Here is a 24,907-nt window from a genome sequence, read left to right on the forward strand (position 1 = left end):
AACTTCAAAACCACGACTTGGCTTCAAATGTGCTAAATCACACTTCTTGAGACACATTGCATATTAGATCACTTTTTTGTTTCATATGGAATATGCAAGTGAACATCAAAACCACGATTTGGCTTGTTTGAATGTAAAACAACTTGTATTTTTAAAACTACTTGGCCGGGCATTATATTATTTTTAAAGAAAGCACATGTAATTGCAGTTTTAAAGTGCGACGGCATATGTACTCTAAAAACACAAAGGCAACTCCACTTATACTTATGCAATATGCATTTTATTTTGAAAACCACAAATTGCCTCTTGGCTGCACATTTCATGCAAAAAACAATGTGTAAATAGCCTCCAAAAGCATGATCTGCACTTAAGCATTATCCTTGCAATGTGTAAATCATTCCCAAAACTGCAATTGCACATGAGTACCAAATGAAATATGCAATGGACCTCCAAAAGTACGATTGGCTTCTCGTTGGCAAAAGGTTGCCAAAAGCAACATGCAATCCACACCCAAAACCACAACTCATTCTACTTGCATTTAGCATTGCCAAAAGTAATGTGTAAACCTCCCTAAAAGGTGTGATTTACTTCTTTAACGTGTAAAGGGTCTCAAAAAGTGTGGTCTGCCCTTAGGTGTTTCATTTCAATGTGCAATGAAACTTCAAAAGTGTGATCTGCACTTAGATGCATCACTTGCATATCATTTAAATGTGCAACGTGCTTTGAGAAACCCGATTTAGGGCTGGGAATGAAAGACATTTAAAAGTTTCGAATGCAATATGCAAATGCATTTGAAAAATCCGATTTGAAGAGGAGTGTTTCATTCCAACTTCATCTTTGCTCTAAGTTTTGCTCTTAGCTCTCCAAGTAAGCGTGAAACTTTGTTTTTTGTTTGCATTTCTAGATTTTGTTGCATATTTGATGCATTCTTTTTCTCTCTCTCTTCCATTTGTTTATTAACAGCCCTAGATTTTTGTTCTAAACACATAAGTTCAAACTCTCATTTCTTGTAAATGCAAAAAGGTTCTTCCTCTCAAAAATGAAATTGCTTGCAAGCTTGAGGTGTTTGAAAGTCTACATTTTGTGTCAAAGCAAGAGGGTATGTTTTTCTTCTCTTTTTCTTTTTTTGTAAATACGTTTGTTTGTTTTTGCTTATTTTTGGTGCTTTTAGAGAGCAAGTTTGTGAAGAAAATGATGAAAGTTGTCTCAAAGAATGCAAGTTTCCATCACATTTCCATCCTTCATCCTCATAGTGCTCGATCATAGGTTGAAACTATTAAGATAAATCTGCTTCGAGCAGATTGGAATATCAGATCATAACTTTGACTATTCTCATAATATGACAGGCCCGATCTAGGCATAATCACAAGTATTTGGAATAGCTTGTGATATTAGTATGCGAGTGAGACTATATATATATATTTGGTTCACATACTGATATCAAATTCAACCGAAGCTATTACTTTAACAGCTAGGTTTTTTGGTGAGAAAGTAGTGGTTTTACGAGCCAAATTGTGGTTTGGAAGAGCAATTACATATTGCACATTCAAAATATAATATGAAACATGCAAGACTTGCACCACTTGAAGTTTCTATTCATTTAGCACGTGTCTTATTGATTCACCTTAGTGAATCTCACTTTAAAGGATCAATTATATATTTACACTAACATTTTATTGTGTTATGTGTAAATAGGTTGAAAAGTGAGATTTTCACTTAAACGATTTAAGTTTAAAAAAAAAAGTGCAACTCAACATCAAATCAGATTAGAAATTGCACTATATAACTTAAATCACTTAAGGTATGACTTAAAATATCAATAAGTGAAACTATACAATTTAAAAACATAACATAAAGTGATCTTAAGTCATATATTTCAAAAAGTGCAACTCAACATCAAATTATAAGGTTTAATATTTTAAATATGCACTGAGGGTTCTAAACCCCACTCACACATGCACGCAAACCTTAATAACTTTTGATTAACAACTTTGATTAAGCCCCAAGATATCTTGAAATGAGGGCGTGATTGAAAGTAAGAGATTGAAGGAAACAAAAAGGTGAAAGCAATTGAAACAAACACTAAAAAATGTAAAAAGGACTTTGAAGGCCTCCATAGGCTAACAAACTGAAAAAACAAAAAGGTCTTGATGAGAACCTGTTGTGAGGTTCTCACACCATCGCCCCAAAACTTTGGGGCCCCCCCTTTTTTTACTGCCTTGGCAAATTTTTTGAGTTCTCCAAAAAGTTTTGATTCTTTTGAAAATTTTGAGCCTTGGACATCTCTAGGGCAGTGGGAGAGACTTAGATTTATTTTCACCTAGTTTCAACTTGATTTTCCAGAGCCACCAATTTCATCCTTAGGCTGAACAAATTTTAAAGAACAACTTTTGGCAGGATAAAGTCGTGAATTTTGTACTTAGACATTTTCTTTTGAAAATTTGGATATAATCGTATAAATTTGAATAATTTTCAATAAATGAAAATTTTGTTAAATTTGGTCTTTTGGAAAATCTTAATTTTTTTTTGGTGAAGAAAATTAATTTTTGTGATGATGAAATCAAATTGCAAAATCGATTTTTAGGCTCTAAGAGAAATGATTTATTTGTGTTAAAATGCTAAAATTGCTTAGCTAAATCAATTCGAATTAAAATTGCAAAATTTGGCTTTAATTGGATTAAAATTGCCTTGAAAATTTTTTAGTCTTTAATGAAATTAGTAATTTAATATTGAAAAATGGGTTTGGGTTAGCCAAAATCCAATTTTAATGACATTAATTACTATATCCTCATTAAATGGAAATATATAACATCTCCAAGGCACCATTTAATTTCCTTTTGTAATTTAGAACTAATTGGCAATTTTCATTTTTGCAAAGTTAATATTTAGCTAAGCATTTAGTTGTGGGCCATAATTTAGCATTAATTATTGTTTCTCTTGCTCCCAGGGTCCAAGTCAGCCAGCTAGGAGGAAATAAGAAAGTTGGGTATAAGAGGAGGCCTCTCTCTCATTTTCTCCTCATTTCTCACTTTTCCTCCTCAAGGTTGGGGATTTAGCAAGAGCAATCCTCTCTCCATTTTTGGCAAATTTAGACTTGGAGCAGCTCTTCTCTTCCCTCTGTGATTTCACTTGAGAGGCAGATTTTTGCATTGTTGGACATTTTTTGCTTGCATTTAGGCATTTTCAGACCTTGGCCGAATTTTGTGGAAGGCGAATTTTGTGGTAGCCGAATTTTGTGGGAGATTAAATTTTGATTTTTGCAAGAAGCTGCGATTTTTGCCCTAGGTTGGGCAATTTTTATTTGAAGGTGAATTACATGATAAATTTTCGATTTGCAAAAGGATTTGAAGTTCTTAAAGTCTGATCCTAAATTCCGAAAAGTCGCTGTCCAATTATTGGTTAAAGTGAATTTTAATCATTTAGAGTTGAAAGGGGTTCTTAAGCTGACATCCTTCTTTCGTTCTAGTCTAAGGATTGCTTCCCTTGGTTCTACTTGCTTTTTGGTCCACCACTCTATCATCCCATAATAGGGTGACGAGTATGGAGGATGTTAGTGCAAGTAAGAATCCCAAGCGGACAAACACTAAGAAAGACAAAGAGGATATGATGCCTAAAACACCCTTCTTCTCGAAAATGAAAAGCGAATAACCGACACCAATATCGGTGCAGTGGACATGATATGGATGAAGGATAGACTAAAGGAAGGACAATCCCCCTTGGCAAAGAGGATATCAATGAGACAGATTTTGGATCGAGGTTGGATGAGTTAGGAAAGGTTGCTATCGAGAAAAGGCATTTGGGCATCCTTTCCTCTCTCAATGCTTTTATTAAATTTGCGAAGGAATATGAGGACCATGAAAGGATACTACAAGTAGCAAGTAGCGTGGTGAAGTCAGCGGAACTTAGGGCGAAGCACACACCTTGTCCTCCTATGGAAGAAGTTAATGAAAGGCTAGCTAAGTTCATTGCCTTAGTTAAGAAAATGAAAGAAAAGGGAAGAGTTATATTAGAGCATTTGATGTAAGCCTAAGTGGAAATTTCTCTTTCTTTTAGAATAGGACAAGTGTCTATTTCTGATTGGCCATCATTTTGGTGCCTTCTCATTGGTTGCCACTTTTAGACTTTTTTCATTGGTCCATTGATGAGGTGGCAGCTTCTCATTGGCCGATGGGGTGGCAACTCTAATTAGGGTTTTGAGGATCCAATCTGGATCGTTGATCTTGTTTTGATCTCCACCGTCCGTTGTATTTGTGGCCCCTATATAAGGCCATTTGCTCTCATTTGTAAAATGTTGGAGAAATTGTTGCTAAAATAATACCAAAATCGCTCTCTTTTTCATTGTTGTGACTTGCATGGTGATTAAGAACATTTGGTGTTATTGCATGTTTTCTACTTCCACATAGTTAGATTTCCTTTCAAGTTGTTAACGTTGATTTCATTTCAAGTTGTCTAAGTGAGGTTAAAGTAGATGGATAGTTGGATGGTAACATTGGTAAATGTTTGATAGGGATCAATACTAGACCACTAGCATCCTAGCAGCTGGTTGGGAAGCTTTGTGTGGCAAACTAGTTTATTATTCCTTCGAATCATTGCACTTGTAGAAGTGAGGCTGTTAGTCAGCTCTCATTAGGTTTGATCCCTGTCCATTTGCTAACCTTCCATTCATAGGAGTAGGAGTACAATAGTGAGTAGCTGGGTAGTCGAGGCTTAGAGAAGGAAGTTAGAGGAGTAGCTCAAGTATTAGAACACATCCATTCACCTTCCACCACCATCACTTTCCCACCAACATCATCCTTGGCAAACACATTCTCCATCATCACCACCATCAACATTATTTGCCCTCGCACATTTCACAAACCAAACCACCATCACCTTCATCCCACCAAAGTCCAAGTCATCCTCAACAATTTGCATAAGGCCGCCTATGTGATTACCAGCGAATCACATTGATAAAACTGAGCGAGTATCCAATGGTGTAAGGAACATTGGAGTTATACTCATGTCTCATGAGAATTAACTTTTCAAGAGAGGAGTTGCATGTTTGATATCCCATATCGAATATTCAAATCCTAATATGTTATGTAAGTGATACAAAACTCGCATCAACATTATCTAACTTTAGAAGGAGGGCCTGATCGAGGTTCATTGGAAGGTTGAATTAAAGTAGAGATTTACAAAGAATGAGCTTTCAAAATTAGATCTGAAATGAGAGATCTCTTTTAAAAGTGAAAATCAAAAAAATCAAAATATCAAAAAATTCAAAAAAAAAAAAAAGAAAGAAAGAAAAGAAAAGAAGAAAGGAAGGTTTCTCAATGGATAGACAGGTGGACATTCTTCCCATTTGGTTTGATTTGAACAAAAGGTTACCTCCATTGAATTTGTCTCAACTTGCAACATCAAGGAAGTGTAGGATACATGGCACTAGAGATCATGAGGAGTTGGATTGTTTGGTGTTTCTCTTGAGAGTGGACTTGGCATTAAGAGGAAAATTTTCTTTTTCACAAATACATGAGTTGCGGTCTTTGTCAATTCAGAGGAAGATTTTCTTGTTTTCAAAGAAGATATCAATAAGGAACCAAAAATCATATGTGGAAGAAGATATTGGTGCAGCATACATAGTTACTCACATTCAGAGTCTACTTGCCCATCTTGCCAAGACATCATTGACTTGGTCAAGTTTCAATTGGTTTGGTATGGGGAAATATTAGTGGGGGGTGGTAAGTTTTTCTTTCAGCTCTCAAGTTGGACACCAAAGAATGAAGAAGATAAGATGTATCAAGATGATATGGTTGATTCTAATGTTCAAGATAACCGAGTGGATGAACCTTCACACATTATATCATGAGGTGGAGAGGTTGACAAGAAAATTGAGGAAACAATTGAATTTATCCAAGAGAGAGAAAGGTTGGTAGGCAAAGGTCAACATGTGAGGGCACACGAAGAACTACAAATGGAACATATAAAGGTGGACGAAGAGGAAATCTTAGTGAGCCTTCATGCATAATTCAAGGGGTGACTCTTGAAGATGGGTTGCAAGAAGTTTCAAATATCCTTAATTAAAGAGGAAGATAATCAAGTGGGTGAGTTGAATAGTGAATTACAAGATATCACAAGAGAGTTCAAATATGAGGAAAATATTGATAAACCAATACAAGGCGCTATCTCCACTACATTCTTTGGGGGGATGCTTGAAGATCCTAGGAAGGAAATACAAAAGGAGTCATTGCCCAAGGCCTTTCAAGGTGACCAAGTTGTTGCAGGTCCCATGACTCACCATCAACTTCGACCTCCAGAAATTTTGTCTCTTAAAATGGAAGTTGATGGGCAACCCACAAAGATGTATGATGGTTCTCCTACTAGTCTTGAAGGTGCTATGTTTGGTGAGAGTCTACATAAAGAATGGCAAGATGTTCCTGGAGAGAGTTCAAAGGGAAATTACATGCTAGAGGATGAAGCTCCTATTTGTAGGGATATGCAAGGATTGTTGAGTGATGATCAAGTTGCTCCCATAGAAAAGGAAAACAAAGAACAGTTTGGGTTGATGCTACAGTTGGATATTGTGTTTGAGCAACTTGGAGAGGTGTTTGATGGGGAGAATATCAAAAAATCCTTGATTTTTGAGGATACACTTGAGGAGATTCACAAGGATTCATGGCTTACTGTTCACAAGGACAAGCCACCAAAGATGATATTTCATGAGGTTGATTCCAAGGTTGATCCTGCCTGGGCTACCAATTAATTTGGTGTTGATGCTATTGGGATGGTTCACCACCAACTTCGACCTCCTGAGGCCATGGAGAATTTGTAGGTTCCATTTGAATTTGAAGCACACCAGGTTGTTTCTTTCCCTGCTCTTAAAGATGAAAGGTTTGAAAGTCTTTATTTTGATTATGGAAATTCTGGAGAAACAACTTGCATTTGGATTAATCATGGACCCGATGAGTTGCCTCAATTGTTGATCTTGCATGATAATTTTCTAGAGTTTGAGTTTGAGGTGACCAAATTTTTTTCAGAGTACAAGGATGAGTTTGCGAGATTGAGAATTATCACCCAAACCTTGTTACTCTTGAACATCCTGAGAAACCTTGTTAGTTCCAGTGTATATATTAGATCAGTTAGTGCTTTCCCTTCAAAGTCTTGTACATAGTTAGGGTAGGTTTGTCTTGGACCATTTGGTTCAGGAGAGTAGTTTAGTTTCCTTTGAGTTGGGTAGATTAAAGTTTTTCTTTCAGTTGGTTAGAGTAGTTTTCTTTTAGCTATTTAGTTTAGAGTTGATTAGAATAGATTTCTTTTAGTTGTTTAGTTTAGGAGTGTGAGGGAGCTTGAGCTTGATTTGTATCAAGTCATTTGACTGGAAATCTTTTAGCTTCCCTTAGTTGGAGAGTTTTGGTTTTGGGTCTTTGCAAGTGCAAAGGGGGTCCATGTTATCACTCGTGGGCAAGGTGTGTAGATTTTACATTTTTTTGGTGACAAAACGAAGTCTGTCTTGTTCATTTTTCGAATACATTTAACAAGGTTCAAAGATTGAAGGATGTGTTTAGCTGTTGGTCTATGGTAGGACTTGTACTAAATTTGGGTCAAACTCAATGGAGGTTCTTAAGTTATCTCTGACATGGTTACAACATTCTACTCACACTTAATTGCTCTGAGTTCTTGATGTCTTGAAGTGAAATTGGACTTAGTAAAAATCATACACCTGCTTCAGCCCCACTGTGGTCTTCCAAACCCTCTGCAAGCTTCATTGCTTGCAAACCAAACAAAAAATTTAAAAGAGAGAGAGAGAGAGAGAGAGAGAGAGAGAGAGAGAGAGAATATCATGGGAAAAGAGAAAAAGCATTATGAAAGTGAAAATAAAGATGAAATCTGGTTCAAGGGTGTGCAATCATCTCTATTGGTGCTATAAAAATAATCACTAAAGGTAGAACCATGATTTTGGTGCCACAGCGATAACTCCGTCGAGGCTATAGACGCCTAATTGGCAGTGGGGCTCTATCCAGGTTGCTTTTGAAGTAAGGATATTGTAATAGCTAAGTTTAGTGGATCTGAGAGGTTTTCAAGTTCTTGTCGAGCAGGAAATAAATCATTTGCACACACGTGGGTAACTTATGTTTGTTTATCGTAGTGGTAAAGAAATCAATGCATACAGACAATAATAGCAGAATAATATTCGCATACGCTAGACATACAATATGCTTCATAAGATTTGCAATAGTAGATGAATCATCATTTACAATGCTCCCAGACGGGCTATAAATACTACCGCTGAACCTTCCCGAAGAAGTCCGTCGGCCACAATATTACATCTGCTACAAACTATTTACCCGTCGGCTACAAAATAGAAAACACCGCCGGAACCATCTAGTCGGCTAACACCATCCCCCCAAAAAAACAGTCGTCTCCTGACGACTAACAAAATTAGGAGACAACTTACAGACCACAGAAGAAATACTAGAGAGAAGGGGGTGTCCTAGAAGTGTGCTGCTGGCGACGTAACTCGTACACCTGCTCTGTCCTGATGCGGAGATCTGTCTGAATCTGAGAATTAACTTCAACGGCCTCCTTTAAAAGAAGCGCCGCATCCATGGCTTGCATCCTAGCTAACTGCATCTCGTGCTCAACCGCATCCTTATCTCGAACCGCTGCCTCCGTACCTTGCTTAGCCACGTCCCTCTCCTACACCGCTGCTGCCAAATCTGCCAGTAGTGCTGCCCGCTCTGCGGCCCATGCTGCCTGTTGGTCGGCCAAGTCGGCGGCTAGCTTCTGTCTAGCCTCAGTCTCAGCTGCCAATGATCTCTCTGCTACAACCCTGTCCGCCTTTGCATGCCGACGACCATAGTAAACATCTTTGTACAATCCCACAATCTCATGTGCTAGCTTCATCATAGGGGTGTCAATAGGTCCCAACTCCAGCTCAGTGGCCCAATCTGCCAACATCTCAGTTGTCTCTGTCGCCGGCCAGCCCCTGTCTACAAAGAAAGTCTGAAATCGCCGAGGACAAATCCAACGGATATATGCTCTGATCAAGTGCCACTCCCTCCGCCGAGTCAGGGCCTGAATTGCCACATCGTGTCCCTTCTTTAATGCAGACTTCATAGTCCTGAGGTAATCTCGGCACCTATCCTCATCTGACCCATAGTTCTCCTTGGCGAAGGCCTCCAACGACCATTCCGCATCACTGTTCTCCTCATCAGCGGGAGCCATGCCCACATCTGGTGCCGTCTTCTCTGCTGTTGGCGCAACCACGGCATGTGGCATTCCCTCCTCCTGAAGCTGAGGCTCTGGTATTGCTGGTGATGTTCCTGAACGCCTAAGAGACTGAATGAACGGACTCCGCTTGGCAGGAGTGAGTCGGAACTGCTGCCTCAAAAACTCACTAGCTCTATCCATCACCTCCGGTTGGTCAAACTACGCAAGCTCCATGTTTGCCTTCGGTACTGGTTGGGCTGACTCGGCCCCTGCTAAAAAGGATGATGAAACGGTGACCACTGCATCACAATCAATGACCTCCAACTGAACCTGCGGCTCAGACTGTGGTGGTGGCAACTGTGCTCTCGGTGTGAATGCGACGGTGACATCTGCTGGTACAACTGGAATCACCTCCGCTACAGTCGTTGACAATGACGCGGTGACTGTTCGTGGGACAACATCCGTCACTGTCTGTTGAACCACCTCCGCCATTGTCCATGGGACATCATCCGTCAGTGCCTGTAGGGCCACCTCCGTCACTGTCCGTGGGATATCTGCCTCTGCTGGAGGAGTCATAAGGACCGGGACGGCACTGACCAAACGCCGGAATGGCTGTCGAAAAGGTAGTCAAGTGCGCTGAAGTTGACAGCTAAGGAGGGGTAAAGAATGTGGGCCCACTACTTGCTGCCTCACCATCAACTTCCGCCGATGTGCTCACCTCTTCTTCCACGGACTCAGCCTCGTCACTCATCGAAGTGCCCTCCAGTCCGTTATTTGTCTGTCCGGAAGGAGCCAATCCACGGAGTACTTTCTTGTGACCTGCTGCTGATCCTCCTGTATCTAAGTGTCGCCGGTAGAATATGGGAGGCTCCCCGTCTGCCAACTTGCCCCTTGGAGGAGCCTCAAAGCCATCCATTGGAATCTGGCTACCTGTAGCCTCTAGAAACAACCTGATGGCATGGTGCGGCATAAAAAATGTTCGGTGTTGAAGCGTCATGAATTCCTCCATCCTGTCGGCAAGCACTGAGGCCCAATCATATACCACTCCCTGCATGATACCATTCATAAACACAATCTGCGGCAACGCTATATACGAAGCTCGGGTGGCGCCTGTCAACCTGCTCTTGATGACATCCATGATACACCACCAATGACCCTCCTGAATAAAGTCTCTGCGAAGCCCTCTACACTTTGTCCCTTGAACTACTGTCTCCCTCTCCATGGGTGTAAGGTCCCTGCACACTAGAGCTATCCAATGCTCCTTCCGTTCCCGTGACAGTTTATGATTCTTGATTTCCACTTTCCTCCCATCGGGGCCAGGGATGCCAAAAACCCTAGTGAAATCCCTAGGTTTAAAAGACACTGTCATCTGATGCTCTTTGTACAGGAATGTACTCGTTCTGCTCCGGGTGCTATATGTCTTTATCATAGTGCGCAATACTGATTCAAACAACCGGATGGAAAAAATGGGAAGCTGAATAGCCCAATGTACCTGTGCTCGCATCAAAATTTGTTTAATTTGGTCTGCCTCAGGGGTCTCCTGCCACCACTTCCAGCATTCGCTTCCACTAAGACTCTCAAACTGGACAGTGAGATAGGTGAGTTCCTCCTTGGTCTTCTGTTTCTTGCTACTTGAACCGGAGGGGCCTGCAACTCGAATTCCCGATGCCAAAACTCTTGAATTCTTTTCCATGCTAGCTGCCAACTGACTCTTCCACGGCTTCCGCTTGCCCGCTGACTCCATGCAAAGATGGTTTATTTCGCCTTATATTTGTTTCCTCCGACCGCTACAAAAATGTCACTCTGGATGTGTTCAAGTCACCTTCCCCACGGACCGTTACGGTAGCAGAGATAACCCCTGGAGGCAATTGTTGGGTAGTGAAAACAATCAAAACGTTCCCTCCAAATTTCCTTCCTGCTTACGACCAACAATTCGATCCATTAGCTCGGCTAGAAAAATTTCATGCTGATTCCTTCCCAACACTACGGATTACAAATGTCTTGATAGCAAGAAAGTCATACCCCATGTAGGTTTAGACGGAAACCACCATATGCGGATGAATCGTGATGCTCGACTCTGCTCGTTGATGCTACAATTGGTTGTCATTCGCTGTAGTACAATGAGCACTTGACAATAATCTAGTGCCCGTCGCTTTTAACAGATCTTCTAATAGAGGCTGCAGGAAATGACAGGTTTGGTTGGGAAGAGCCGAAACAAGGCTGTGCTTGATGGACAAACTCCAGAATTTCTAGTATAGATTCTATGTGGGAAACCGATTCTTGGTGATTCGCTGCTTAGCTAGTAAAAAGAAATTCAAACCTGGTTGAATTGATGAAGTTCCAAGCCTGCAGACCTTTCCTTTTACCGGCGGAGAGAGTTATAAGTTTTGGAGGAAATGATTTTAAGCCCGCGGGGCTTTCTTTGGCAAGAACGTTTTATTAAAGTTTTATGCCTGCGGACATTTGCCCGCGAGGCTTTTAACAACCTTCTTCCGCTTCGCTCATGCGGACAGGCTGCTGCCCGCGGGGTCTTTCTCTGCTCGTGGACAGGCTGTTGCCTGTGGGACTTTTCAGTTCACGGGCCTTTCTGTCCGCTGGGCCCCGAATTATTTATTTATTTATTTATTTTATAATTTTTTTCTAACACATCAAATAACAGAGGTACCTCTAGATGACGTCGCCACCAGAGAGTCCTGTAATGACGACGATGGAGGATTCAATGACGGCGAGAACTTTCTTGCGCGATATGGTTGCAACTTAGATCCGTTAACTGACTGAGCCATCTCTTGTCCGTCCAAGGTCGCTAGTTTGATTGCCCCAGTGTCGCCAATTTCTCGGATCTGATATGGTCCAACCCATCGCACTTTGAATTTTCCCGGCTTGATTTCATTACGGCCATCATACTTCAGTACTAACTGTCCCGGCTGGAATCTGCTACGTTTCAGATGCTTATCATGCCAGAGCTTGCGTCTGTTCTGTGCCACTTCTGTCGCCCACTGTGCCAACAACCGTTTCTCCTCCAGTTTATTCAAATTATTCAATCGCTCTTGTAAGCTTCCGTCATCATTCAATTTGTTTTCCAACGCTATTTGGAGACTCGGAATCATGAATTCCGCTGGGACCACTGCTTCCTGTCCAAACATTAACTGGAATGGTGTGTGCCTTGTCGTCACCTTGTACGCCGTGCGGTACGCCCACAGGGCAGCGGGTAAGTTCTCCCAATCGGCACCTTCCAACACGCAGGATTTGTAGATGATGGATACTAGAATTTTATTGGTGGCCTCTGCCTATCCGTTCGCTCTTGGATAGTACGGACTTGATAGTGAATGATAAATTTTGAACTGAGTGGTGAGCAGTCGAATAACATGATTAACAAAATGACCTCCCCTATCACTTGTTAATTGTAACGGGATTCCATACTTTGTGATGATCTGTTCATAGATAAATTTTGCGGTGCTGACGGCCGAGTTATCTGGTAACGCACGGGCCTCCACCTGACCACCGTCGAGTCTTGCTCACCCTTAGTGGTCCAATGAAATCTAGTCCTCATCTCTCAAAAAGTTCCTGCGCATGAGAGGGTTGAAGTGGCATGAAATCTCTCTTCAGCGGCTTCCCGGCCCGTTGGCAAGTGTCACATCCGACGACCCATTCCCGTGCATCATTGTACACCGTCGGCCACTAGAGTCCTGCGAGTAATATCTTCCGTGCAGTGGTGTCGGGTCCCATGTGCCCTCCCGCGGGACCCTCATGTGCTTCTTTTAACACCTGCGGTATCTCCTCTTCCAAGACACACCACCGAAGAATATGATCCGGCCCCATTTTGTATAGCAACCCATTGATCAATTGAAACGTACGACTCTTGATTATCAACTTGCGCCTATCACTCGGTGACATCCCTGTGGGAAACTGTCCTGTTGACAGGTACTCGCCAATACTCCTGTACCATTCCGGCAGTACCCCAATCTGAAATAGCTGTGCGTCAGGGAAGTCGTCATTCACCCCATCCGCTGGTTCCCCTATTTTGATCCGCGACAAGTGGTCGGCACTGACATGTTTCTTTCCTGGTTGGACAATGATTTTGAAAGTGAATTCCTGTAACAATAATAGCCATCTACTGATCCTCCCTTGGATGATGGGTTTATTAATCATGTATAACAGGGCCTGGTGATCAACATAAAACACAAACGGTGTAGCAAGCAAATAATGACGGAATTTTTGCACAGCATAAACCATCCCCAACGCTTCTCTTTCAGTCGTGCTATAGTTCTGCTCGGCCTTTGAGAGTAACCGGCTAGCAAAGTATATTGGATGATCCAGTCCGTGATTACCAGTCTGTGCCAGGGTTGCGCCGATCGCATAGTTGGAGGCATCCACATGAACATGAAACTCCTTATTCCAGTTTGGATATGCCAAGATAGGTGTCGTAGCTAGTCGTATCTTTAGCCCTTCAAATGCTTCGTCCTGCTCTTTAGCCCATCTAAATGATTCTTCCTTGCAGGTTAGCTTATCTAACAGTTGGGACACCTTGGCAAATTTTTTAATAAATCGCCTATAATAACCTATATGCCTGAGAAAAGATTTTACCTCCGTTACATTAGTAGATGGTTGCATTTCAAGAATGACTCTCACCTTGTCGAGACCCGTCTTTAACCCTTCCTTACAGACGATGTGTCCGAGCAGTCTGCTGTGCGGAACCATGAATCGACACTTCTTGGGATTCAACGCTAGCCGAGCTCTGCGACATCTCTCCATGCATTCACCAAGTGCTGCCAGGTGTCTGTCCTCCGTGCTAAATATTGACCAATCATCCAAGAAGGCTTTGAAATTTCCCACAGACATCCTGTTGAAGATATGCAGTATAATCCGCTGGAATGTGGTCGGCGCGTTACACAACCCAAAAGGCATCCGGTTGTACGCGTAGACCCCATCTTCGACAACAAATGTTGTCTTCAACTTATCCTCCTCCGCTATAGAAATCTAATTGTATCCGAAGAACCCGTCCATAAAAGAGTAGATTTCATGTCCCGCGACCTCCTCCAGAATGCTATCTGTGAATGGAATCGGAAAAAGATCTTTGATCGTCACTGCATTCAGGCATCTGAAATCAACGCATATCCGGATATGAATAGTATCCTTCTTCAATGAAATGACTATCGGTGACACCCATTCGCTGGTCTGTACCTTGAAGATAATGCCAGCTTCCAGCATCCGGTTGATTTCCTCCGTAACCCGTGCGGCATAGTTCTTGTTCATCCTGTAGGGTCGCTTTCGTACAGGTACAGCTCCTTTCACTAGTGGGATGCAGTGCACACACAATTCCGGCGGTACTCCTTTGAGGTCCTTGTATGTCCATGCAAACACATCCTTGTAGTCCATAAATATCTTGAATGCTGCGGCCTTGAGTACTGGATCCCAATTATCTCCGACTAGTATGTTCTTCGGCTCTGCCTCGTCCCCCAAATTCATCGTTTGCAGCGTAGCTTCATTATACTTGATTGTCTCTCCTTCACTGAATGCATGGGCGGGTGTAACATCCAACGGTGCCTCCCCCTCCTTTACTTCACTAAACTCCTTCGGATATTCGTTCTCAATTGACAGAACATTGCAGCTGTGAAATAATTCATAGTCCTCCATTTGCCAGTGGTAGAGACCATTGACGGAATCCAAGTCGTCATCCATTGTTCCCCCGTCCAATTGGAGGACGCCCTCCTGATCCGGTTCCATCCGTCGTCTACCTTCGTCCTCCTCTCCCTTAGAATCTGACGAGAGGGCATCTTCCCCTACCATTTGGGTATGCAGATCAATGACGAATCGGCAGCCTTTACTTTTGAGGGATAAAGTGTTCTTCTTCCAGTCGTGTTGAGCTCTTGCTTCGATAAGCCACCCGCGGCCTAGGATGGCGTCATAGCCTTTCCTTTTCAACGGAATCACCACGAAATCCATCAGGAATGGTTGGGTGCCAATGGTTACCGGCTGTGCCATGAGAATCCCGAGTGGTTTAATGCCATGTTGATCGGCAGTCAACAGCTGAAATCTTGGAGGCCACAATGTCGGCTGTCCAAGTTTCCTCCAAGTTTCTTTTGGCAATACATTTACGCCGGACCCTCCGTCCACTATGGTGTCTGTGAGAACATGTCCAAGTATCCCCATCTCGACAACTGTAGGGTGCCGTCTGGATGTTAGGGCCAGCAACATCTGATCTTCTCCTCCCATAACAATTTCCTTTTCTTTTTGTCGACTTGGTTCTCCCGGTGACTTTTCCTTCTCGAGGCTTGATTCCCCTGCCATATTTGAAAGAGCAGATCGAAGTTGGGGCATGGTGAGAAGCAAATCACTTACCTTTACTTGCACCTCCGTTTGCAAAATTTGTCGTACTATGTTTTGTTCTGCGGAATTCCTTGCTGAAGTGCCGGCGGTGTCTGGAGGTGTTACTGCTTGAGATACTTTTCCAACCTTCGCCCGTGCTGCCGCAAATTTCTTCTTTTCTTTGGCGGGGTCCGGGTATTCTTTTGCTTGTTGCCGCGTAATTGCCAGAACTTCTTCCTCATCCGCTCCAACAGTGATCAAGTTCACTCTGGATTTTGGACATTTTGAGTCGTCGTGATCGCCGGGTCCGCACCATCGGCACAATAGTTGAGGTGTATTTGCTGCTGGACATTCCCGCGCAAAATGCCCCCACAAGTTACATGCTCGACATTGAATAATCGGCCGTCCATTTGCATCATACTGGATCCGGCTTCTGCTCGTATTGGTATTGTTATTGTTGTTATTCTGTCCACGCCAATTATTCCTGTATCCTCCAGATGTAGCGCCGACGACATTCGGGTTTTTGTTACTACCTGATGGGGAAGCCTCCTGTGTGAGAAGCACCTGCGGAGATCCTCTTGTTTTCATGTTAAAGGGGCAGTCTTTTGTCGAATGGCCCATGATCTGACAGATGTCACAGAATTGGTTCTTCGGACACGATCCTTTAGTATGACCGTCGGTCTTACATTCCGTGCACCACAGTTCACTACCTTTTGGCTCTTTCTGCATATTTTTAAACTCCATCATTCGAACCATATCCTTCTGTAAGGCACGAACCTTTTTGCTACTACCTTCGTCGTCGCTGCTATCATCTCCAGCAGATTCGTCGTCATTAGAGTCAGAGGAGCTAGTTTTCTTCTTCTTTGTCTTATGCGCACTTTCAAGGTCCAGTGCTTTGTTATAAGCATCCACATATGGCGACGGTGGCACAATTTTCATTTTCCTCCGCAACTGTGAGCGTAGGCCGTCCACAAACCACCTTTTCTGCAATCCGTTTGCCGGCTTGCTTTCCATTTTGTTTATTAGGTCTTTTAATCTCTTGGCGTAGACGCGGACAGTTTCGTGCTTCCCCTGTTTTGTATTGAAAATCTCTGCTACGATTTCATTATCGTCCTGTAAGAGTTTAAATTCTGCTAGGAACTCCTTTTTAATCTTATCCCAGGTATCCAGCTCCTGCGGATCCATATCCGAAAACCAATCAATCGCGACACCCCGTAGGGTTGCCGGAAATTGCCTGACCCATTCGTCGGCATCTGTGATTCCATTTGCCCGCCAGATCGTCTCACATGTCTTACAATGTCGGATGGGGTCGACTGTACCATCGCCTTCAAATTTTGGCAGCTTCTCTTTGGGTCCCGCCATCACAATGCTGGAGGTTTGCACTCCCGCACTGGTAGTTTGCACTCCCACACCGGCGGTCAGAACTCCTGTATCGGCGGTCTGCACTCCCACACCGGAGGTGTCGACAGCTGCGAACCTTGGTGAAGGGGAAGGATCCTTTGAAATTGTTTCCCGCGGAAGTCTATCGTGGACGAAGAGGTCACCCCACGCTTGTGCTCCGTCGGCACTGCGAGCCGTGCAAGTTAATGCTCTTCCGTCTGAGTTTTCCTCCCTTGGCGAACACAAGTTCAAGAACTCCTCCCGTGCTTCTTCCACCAATTCCACCCGCTGCCGAGTCTCCTCCAGCAATTCTTTCGCGCTCTGGTGTCCGTCGGCAATCTTCTGAAATCTCCGTCGGCGTTCGGCTTGCTGTGCCAGAATTAAATTCTCTTGCGCAGTACAGATTCCATCTTTTCCCTTTGCTTTATTTTGGTCCTTGTTAAGCTGATTTGGCATTCCTCCCACCTTCCAGATTCATAAGGCAACGACGCCAAATGTTTACCGTAGTGGTAAAGAAATCAACGCATACAGACAATAATAGCAGAATAATATTCGCATATGCCAGACATACAATATACTTCATAAGATTTGCAATAGTAGATGAATCATCATTTACAATGCTCCCAGATGGGCTATAAATACTACCGCCGAACCTTCCCGAAGGAGTCCGTTGGCCACAATATTGCATCCGCTACAAACTATTTACCCGTCGGCTACAAAGTAGGAAACACCGCCGGAACTATCCAGTCGGCTAACAATGTTCAGGATGCTTAGGTTCAACTTGGGAGTCCTTTCCCTTGTTGAGTGCTTGTCCTTAAGTAGATTTTCAGATAAGCCATCCTGAGATTTTTGTTCTAAGTTACTTATTTCTTGAAATGTTCAGGAACATTTCTTTGGGTTGATGCTAGATGTTGTGAGGTTCTCACACCATCGCCCCAAAACTTTGGGGCCCCCCCTTTTTCTATCGCCTTGGCAAATTTTTTGAGTTCTCCAAAAAATTTTGATTCTTTTGAAAATTTTGAGCCTTGGACATCTCCAGGCCAGTGGTAGAAACTTAGCTTATTTTCACCCGATTTTGCTTGATTTTCTAGAGCAACCAATTTCATACTTAGGCCGGACAAAATTCAAAAAGCAGCATTTGGTAGGATAAAATCGTAAATTTGTACTTAGATGTTTTTCTTCTGAAAATTTGGATATAATTGTGTAAATTTGAATAATTTTCAAAAGAAAAATTTTGTTAGACTTGAGTTTTGGAAAATCTTAAAGTTTTTTTCTTTGGTGAAAATTTTAATTTTACGGAAATGAAGCTAAATTGCGAAATTGATTTTTGACTCTAGAGGCAATTTTGTTTTTTGTCATAAAATTTTAAATGGCATAGCAAAATCAATTTGGAGGAAAATTGCAAAAAATTTGGCTTTAATAAATTAAAATTGCCTTTAAAACTTTTTGCCTTTAATGAAATTGGTAATTTAATATTGGAAAATGGCTTTTGGTTAGCCAAAATCCAATTTTAATGACGTATTAATTACTATATCCTCATTAAATGGAAATATTTAACATCTCCAAAGCACCATTTAGTTTCTTTTTGCAATTTAGAACTAATTGGCAATTTTAAAAGACAATTTTCATTTTTGCAAAGTTAATATTTAGCTAAGCATTTAATTGTGGGCCATAATTTAGTATTAATTATTCTTTTTCTTGCTCCCAAGGTCCAAGTCGGCCAGCTAGGAGGAAATAAGAAAGTTGGGTATAAGAGGAGGCCTCTCTCCCATTTTCTCCTCACTTCTCACTTTTCCTCCTCAAGGTTGGCGATTTAGCAAGAGCAGTCCTCTCTCCATTTTTGGCGAATTTAGACTTGGAGCAGCTCTTCTCTTCCCTTGGTGATTTCACTTGAGAGGCAGATTTTTGCATTGTTGGGCAATTTTTGCTTGCATTTAGGCATTTTCAGACCTTGGCTGAATTTTGTGGAAGGCAAATTTTGTGGGAGCCAAAATTTGTGGAAGATAAAATTCTGATTTTTGCAAGAAGCTGCTATTTTTGCCCTAGGTTGGGCGATTTTATTTGAAGGTGAATTACATGATAAATTTTCTATTTGCAAAAGGATTTGAAGTTCTTGAAGTCTGATCCTAAATTCCGAAAAGTCGCTGTCCGGTTATTGGTTAAGGTGAATTTTAATCATTTCGAGTTGAAAGGGGTCCTTACGCTAACATCCTTCTTTCGTTCTAGTCTAAGAATTGCTTCCCTTGGTTCTACTTGCCTTGTGGTCCACCACTCTACCATCCTGTAATAGGGCGACGAGTATGGAGGATGTTAGTGCAAGTAAGAATCCCAAGCGGACAAACACTAAGAAAGACAAAGAGAATATGATGCCCAAAACACCCTTCTTCTCGAAAATGAAGCGAATAACCGACACCAATATCGGTGCAGTGGACATGATACAGATGAAGCACAGACTAAAGGAAGGACAATCTCCCTTGGCAAAGAGGATATCAATGAGACAGATTTTGGATTGAGGTTGGATGAGTTAGGAAAGGTTGCTATCAAGAAAAGACATTTGGGCACCCTTTCCTCTCTCAATGCTTTTATTGGATTTGCGAAGGAATATGAGAAGGACCATGAAAGGATACTACAAGCATCAAGCAGTGTGGTGAAGTCAGTGAAACTCAGGGCGAAGCACACACCTTGTCCTCCTATGGAAGAAGTTAACGAAAGGCTAGCTAAGTTCATTGTGTTAGCTAAGAAAATGAAAGAAAAGGGAAGAGTTATATTAGAAGATCATTTGATGTAAGGCCAAGTGGAAATTTCTTTTTCTTTTAGAATATGACAAGTGTTTATTTTTGATTGGCTGCCATTTTGGTGCCTTCTCATTTGTTGCCGCTTTTAGACTTTTTTCATTGGTCCATTGACGAGGTGGCAACGTCTCATTGGCCGATGGGGTGGCAACCCTAATTAGGGTTTTGAGGATCCAATCTGGATCGTTGATCTTGTTTTGATCTCCACCGTCCGTTGTATTTCTGGCCCCTATATAAGGCCATTTGCTCTCATTTGTAAAGTGTTGGAGAAATTGTTGCTAAAATAATACCAAAATTGCTTTCTTTTTCATTGTTGTGACTTGCATGGCGATTAAGAACATTGGGTGTTATTGCATGTTTTCTACTTCCACATAGTTAGATTTCCTTTCAAGTTGTTAAAGTTGATTTCATTTCAAGTTGTTTAAGTGAGGTTAAAGTAGATGGATAGTTGTATGGTAGCATTGGTAAATGTTTGATAGGGATCAATACTAGACCACTAGCATCCTAGCGGCTGGTTGGGAAGCTTTGTGTGGCAAACTAGTGTATTATTCCTTCGAATCATTGCACTTGTGGAAGTGAGGCCACTGGTCAGCTCTCATTAGGTTCGATTCCCATCCATTTGCTAACCTTCCATTCATAAGAGTAGGAGTAGAATAGTGAGTAGTTGGGTAGTTGAAGCTTAGAGAAGGAAGTTAGAGTAGTTCAAGTATTAGAACCAAAGAAACGTGAATCGGAATCGGATCGGAATCGGCAAGGTCGAATCGAATCGTGAATCGGCAATGAATCGGCAATGAATCGGCGATGAATCGGCAAATTTGAAAAAACCCGTTAAATTTAAAGATTTTAACAATTTAAAACTTATTTCATGCACCCTTTATTGAATATAACTTAAGCACACTATAACATCATCAAATAGAAGTTAAAACTTAACATACATAAACATGAAACATAAAATCCATCACATACGTAACTATGTTATCTAAGATTCTAAAATGTAAATTGTAGGCTAGCTGAAGTAAATAGAAATCAAATGATCATAATGATTTAAATCATAGAATGTATGTAAGATGATCCATAAGACATCAAATCATAAATTTATGTAAGAATCTAAGATGAAGATCCATGAAAGTTTGAAACTTTGAAACATATGTCTATCAATGATTCAGTATCAATATCTGTAAACAAAATATAAAAACAAGGCTCCAGCTCAAGCCTCAGGCTCATAGTCATCATCATCCTCAACATCATCCTCAAGCTCGGCTACAGCCTCAGCCTCAGCCTCTGAGTATCCAGTCTGCCTAGTAGCAAGGCGTCTAATGTAGGTCCTAGAGGACTGTCGAGCCATATCTCCCGCATATAAGATGGGCTCACGAATGTCGCTAGGGCCTGTGTCTGTGCGTGCACGTGTGCGTCTACCAATGCCTGAAGAACGTGCTCTAGCTGCCTCAGCCTCTATATCCACCTGGTCAATCCACGCACGGTCTTCCTCAGTGAAGACTGGATCTACAACCTCTGTGAGCCACTTTGATTCTGGATCAATCTCCTCCAGAATGATCGGAGAGGAGTCAGTGCCCAAAATCTGTCTGATCCTAAGACGGAGGTTGTAATGAACGAAGACAAGATCATTCAACCTCTGCACTGTCAACCTGTTTCTCCTCTTCGAGTGGATGTGCTCGAACATGGACCAACTGCGCTCACATCCAGAAGCGCTGCTTGGCTGACTCAGAATACGAATGGCAATTTTTTGAAGTTTTGGGGTTGTGGCCCCAAACATTTGCCACCATCTATCTGAAATAAGGGAAAACAAAAATAATTAGTCTCATTTACAAATTACAAATTACAAGTTAACTCTAAAATTACATAATCAACTTTAAGTTTAGAATCTAGATTCATGAACACTGAATATATTATTTAATTTTTACCTGGCTGTATTGTTTCCCGAGCATCTATGGCTACCCTGCTAGAGAAAAGTGGCCCTTCTTTATTATTGAACTTATCAAGCTCAATAATTGCAGCACTGCTATCCTCATTAGTACTCAACCTCTGGATCACTGTATATAATCCGGTGAGAACCTCCTCATCCGCCTTGAAGTCAGGACGGAAACGAAATGCCGAATTCAAAAAGTAAGCTGCTGCATGGATGGGTCTGTGGAGCTGATTCTGCCATCTCCTATCAATGATGTCCCAAATAGGGGCATACTTCTCCTGCACTCCTGCATACTGAGCTTTAATGGCCTCCTTGGCCCTATCCATGCCCTCATATATGTAGCCCATAGAGGGCTTCTCCCCATCAGCAGTTCGTAGGAGAGATACAAGAGGCTCAGTGGCCTACATATAAAGTAAAACAAAAATTTGAGTCAAAACTTAAACATAGAATAATTCAATAATATAAGGTAAAACTAAATCATTAAACAATTAGCATAGTAAACTGTAAAATATTAAATGTTAAATTGCAATAAAATTACCTTAAGTATTTCTCTAGCAGGTTTCCAAAAACCATCATTATCAAATATGCAATCCACCACATCTATCCCTGCAGTGGTCGTAGCATAGGAAGATGAAATCCACTCCCGCCCAACAAACATGCTCCTCAAATCATCCCTTGATGTCAACAAGGACTGCAAGGTGATGAAATTCGAGGCAAACCTCGTGATCCCTGGACGAGCTAACTCTTTGTCTTCTGTGTACTTCCTCATTGTGCTAAGGACAAATGAATGATTATAAATAAACTTACATATGTTTTTTGCCCTTTCCACACATGACTTGACCCACTCAAGTTTACCAATTTCCTCCAACATGAGGTCAAGGCAGTGTGCTGCACAAGGGGACCAAAATATGGTGGGGTGCCTCTCCATCAAAAGTTTGCCTACAACAATTTTAAGATAATTAGAAATTCAAATTTCAAACATGTTAGAACTTAGAACTTAGGAAACTTAGAAATTCTAAGTTAGAATTAGAAAAAGTTCAAAATTCAAATAAATTTATTTTCAAAACTTAAAAAGTTAAAAGTTTACCTGCAGCAACATAACTTGCTGCATTATCCGTCACCACTTGCACCACATGTTGTTCCCCCACCTCTGCTATAACTTCCTCAATAACCTCACATAAGTATGTGGCGTTTTTTACATGAGCAGAAGCATCAATGGATTTGAGGAACATGGTATATCCTACAAGTAACAAAACAACGAATTATAATTACTATTAGCAATCAACAAATCAAAATTTGAAATAGTCAATCACGATTCAAAATTATGTATGTAGGAAAGTAGAATGATCAATCACCTCCACAGGATACAAGAAAATTGAGGAGTGTTCTTCCCCTCCTATCTGTCCAACCATCAGTCATGATGGTGCAACCCTTTTCGATCCACTCCTTTCGGTTGTCCTCAAGCTCATGCCTCATATCCTCAACCATTTCCTCCAGGAGGTATCCACTCAACTCAGCCTCAGTTGGGGCTTTAAACCCCGGACCACAAATGGCAACTGCATCTATCATGTTCTGCCAATAAGGAGTCCTGTCACAAATAGATAATGATATTGATTAGAAATTTAGATGTCAAAAACTAAAATCATAAAACAAGTAGATATAATTGAAGTTTTACTTTTACTTTTAACTTTAACTTTGAAGATAACAAAGAAAAAAGAATCAATTACCTGGCTGCAATAAATGGAATGTTGCAAAAGTACCAGAATTTGCAAATCTCTTTTCTGGCAGCATCATGAATCTCCTTGTTCAAACCCATGCCCTCAAGCGTGGGTTGGGAGCCAGGAGTAGTGCGGGGCACAAAGTAACTATCCATTCTGCTTTTCCGCACTCTAGGCCGCAATAAGTTGGTGTTGGACTCTGTCTCAGTATGAGACCGACTACCACTAACACTCACATGAGCACTAGCACTAGGATGAAAAGGAGGCCTAGAAGAACCCTCCCCAACACAACCTACGGATGCGGAAGCTGATGCAGATGCACTTGCAGATGTAGATGCGGTTGCGGATGTGGGAGCACGGGAGCCAATACCTCTTAACCCTTCAAGTTGCATTTTCTTAGTCAACTTGTCTTGTTCAATTTTTTCTAATGCCACTAAACACGAGCGTTTTGCCTCAGCGGTTTGTTGAGTGCAAACTGTGACATCATGGCCAGGTATGCCAGCAATGTGGTATTTCAATCTATAGAAACCTCCCGAATTTATTTTTTCTTTGCAAAATATACATTTTGTTTGATATTTGGTTCTCCCAGGAAACTCTTCATTATATTTCCAGCATTCATCTTTTTTACCCATTGTGGAAATTGGAAAATGAAAGCAAAGGGCTGCTGCAATAAAAAAATTCATGTAAAAAATCAAAGTTTGCAACTAATAAACAAAAACTACAAAACAACAAACCCTAGTTTGCAATTTAGTAAAACTAAAAATAAAAAACATTCAAGATTTGCAAATGAACACTAAAAAAATTTAACAAAAAATGCATACTACACTAACATGCAAAAAAAAAACCAACACTTACCTCTTGCAAATGAGTTGAGGAGTGTTGATATTGACTCCTTAATGCTCCCAATGCAATTTATGGCCTCCCCAAATGGACTTCTGATCTCTTTGGTGCTCTTCCTTCTTGCCGGTTGGAAATCTATGGATTCTCTTTTCTCTTCTTCTCTCTCACTCTTCCTCTCTTCTACTCATACTAAGCAAATAGAAGGCTCTTTAGGGTTATAACAAAGAGGAAAGTCAACTTAGAAAGCAAATAAAACATGTGTTTTTTTTAAAAAATTGAACTTTCTATCCTTGTTGCCGCGGCCGATTTCTGGCGATACCCGATGGCGATTCTGGCGATTTTTTCCATGAATCGCCGATTTTGGCGATTCATGCGAAAAAATCGCCACCAGCGATTTCCGATTCCAAAAAAATCGGGAGCCATGAATCTTTTCGCGATTTCGGCGATTTCATGGCGATTTTTGGAACTATGATTAGAACACATCCATTCACCTTCCACCACCATCACTTTCCCACCAACACCATCGTTGGCAGACACATTTTCCATCATCATCACCATCAACATTATCTGCCTCCGCACATTTCACAAACCGAACCACCATCACCTTCATCCCACCAAAGTCCAAGTCATCCTCAATAATTTGCATAAGGCTGCCTATGTGATTACCAACGAATCACATCAATAAAACTGAGCAAGTATCCAACGATGTAAGGAACATTGGAGTTATACTCATGTCTCATGAGCATTAACTTTTCAAG

The 24,907-nt window shown here is 41.5% G+C and overlaps 2 protein-coding genes across 4 annotated transcripts in view; one reads left to right on the top strand and one right to left on the bottom strand.

Annotated features, from left to right (window-relative positions):
- Positions 1-24,907, top strand: part of LOC149571553 (nicotinamide adenine dinucleotide transporter 1, chloroplastic-like) — a 193,966-nt gene that overhangs the window by 12,349 nt on the left and 156,710 nt on the right. The window lies entirely within an intron of this gene.
- Positions 20,681-23,484, bottom strand: LOC149571554 (uncharacterized). The gene is made up of 6 exons (XM_089813067.1): positions 23,319-23,484; positions 22,947-23,179; positions 22,679-22,831; positions 22,130-22,530; positions 21,587-21,992; positions 20,681-21,452 (listed from the first exon to the last, which is right to left on the bottom strand). Exons 1-6 carry the CDS (start codon positions 23,462-23,464, stop codon positions 20,872-20,874), a joined length of 1,920 nt encoding a protein of 639 aa, XP_089669193.1. The 5' UTR covers positions 23,465-23,484; the 3' UTR covers positions 20,681-20,871.

Source organism: Cupressus sempervirens, chromosome 2 (genome assembly GCF_028749045.1).
Source record: "Cupressus sempervirens isolate cs-2001-9-10 chromosome 2, ASM2874904v1, whole genome shotgun sequence".
In the NCBI taxonomy this organism is placed as follows: Eukaryota; Viridiplantae; Streptophyta; class Pinopsida; order Cupressales; family Cupressaceae; genus Cupressus; species Cupressus sempervirens.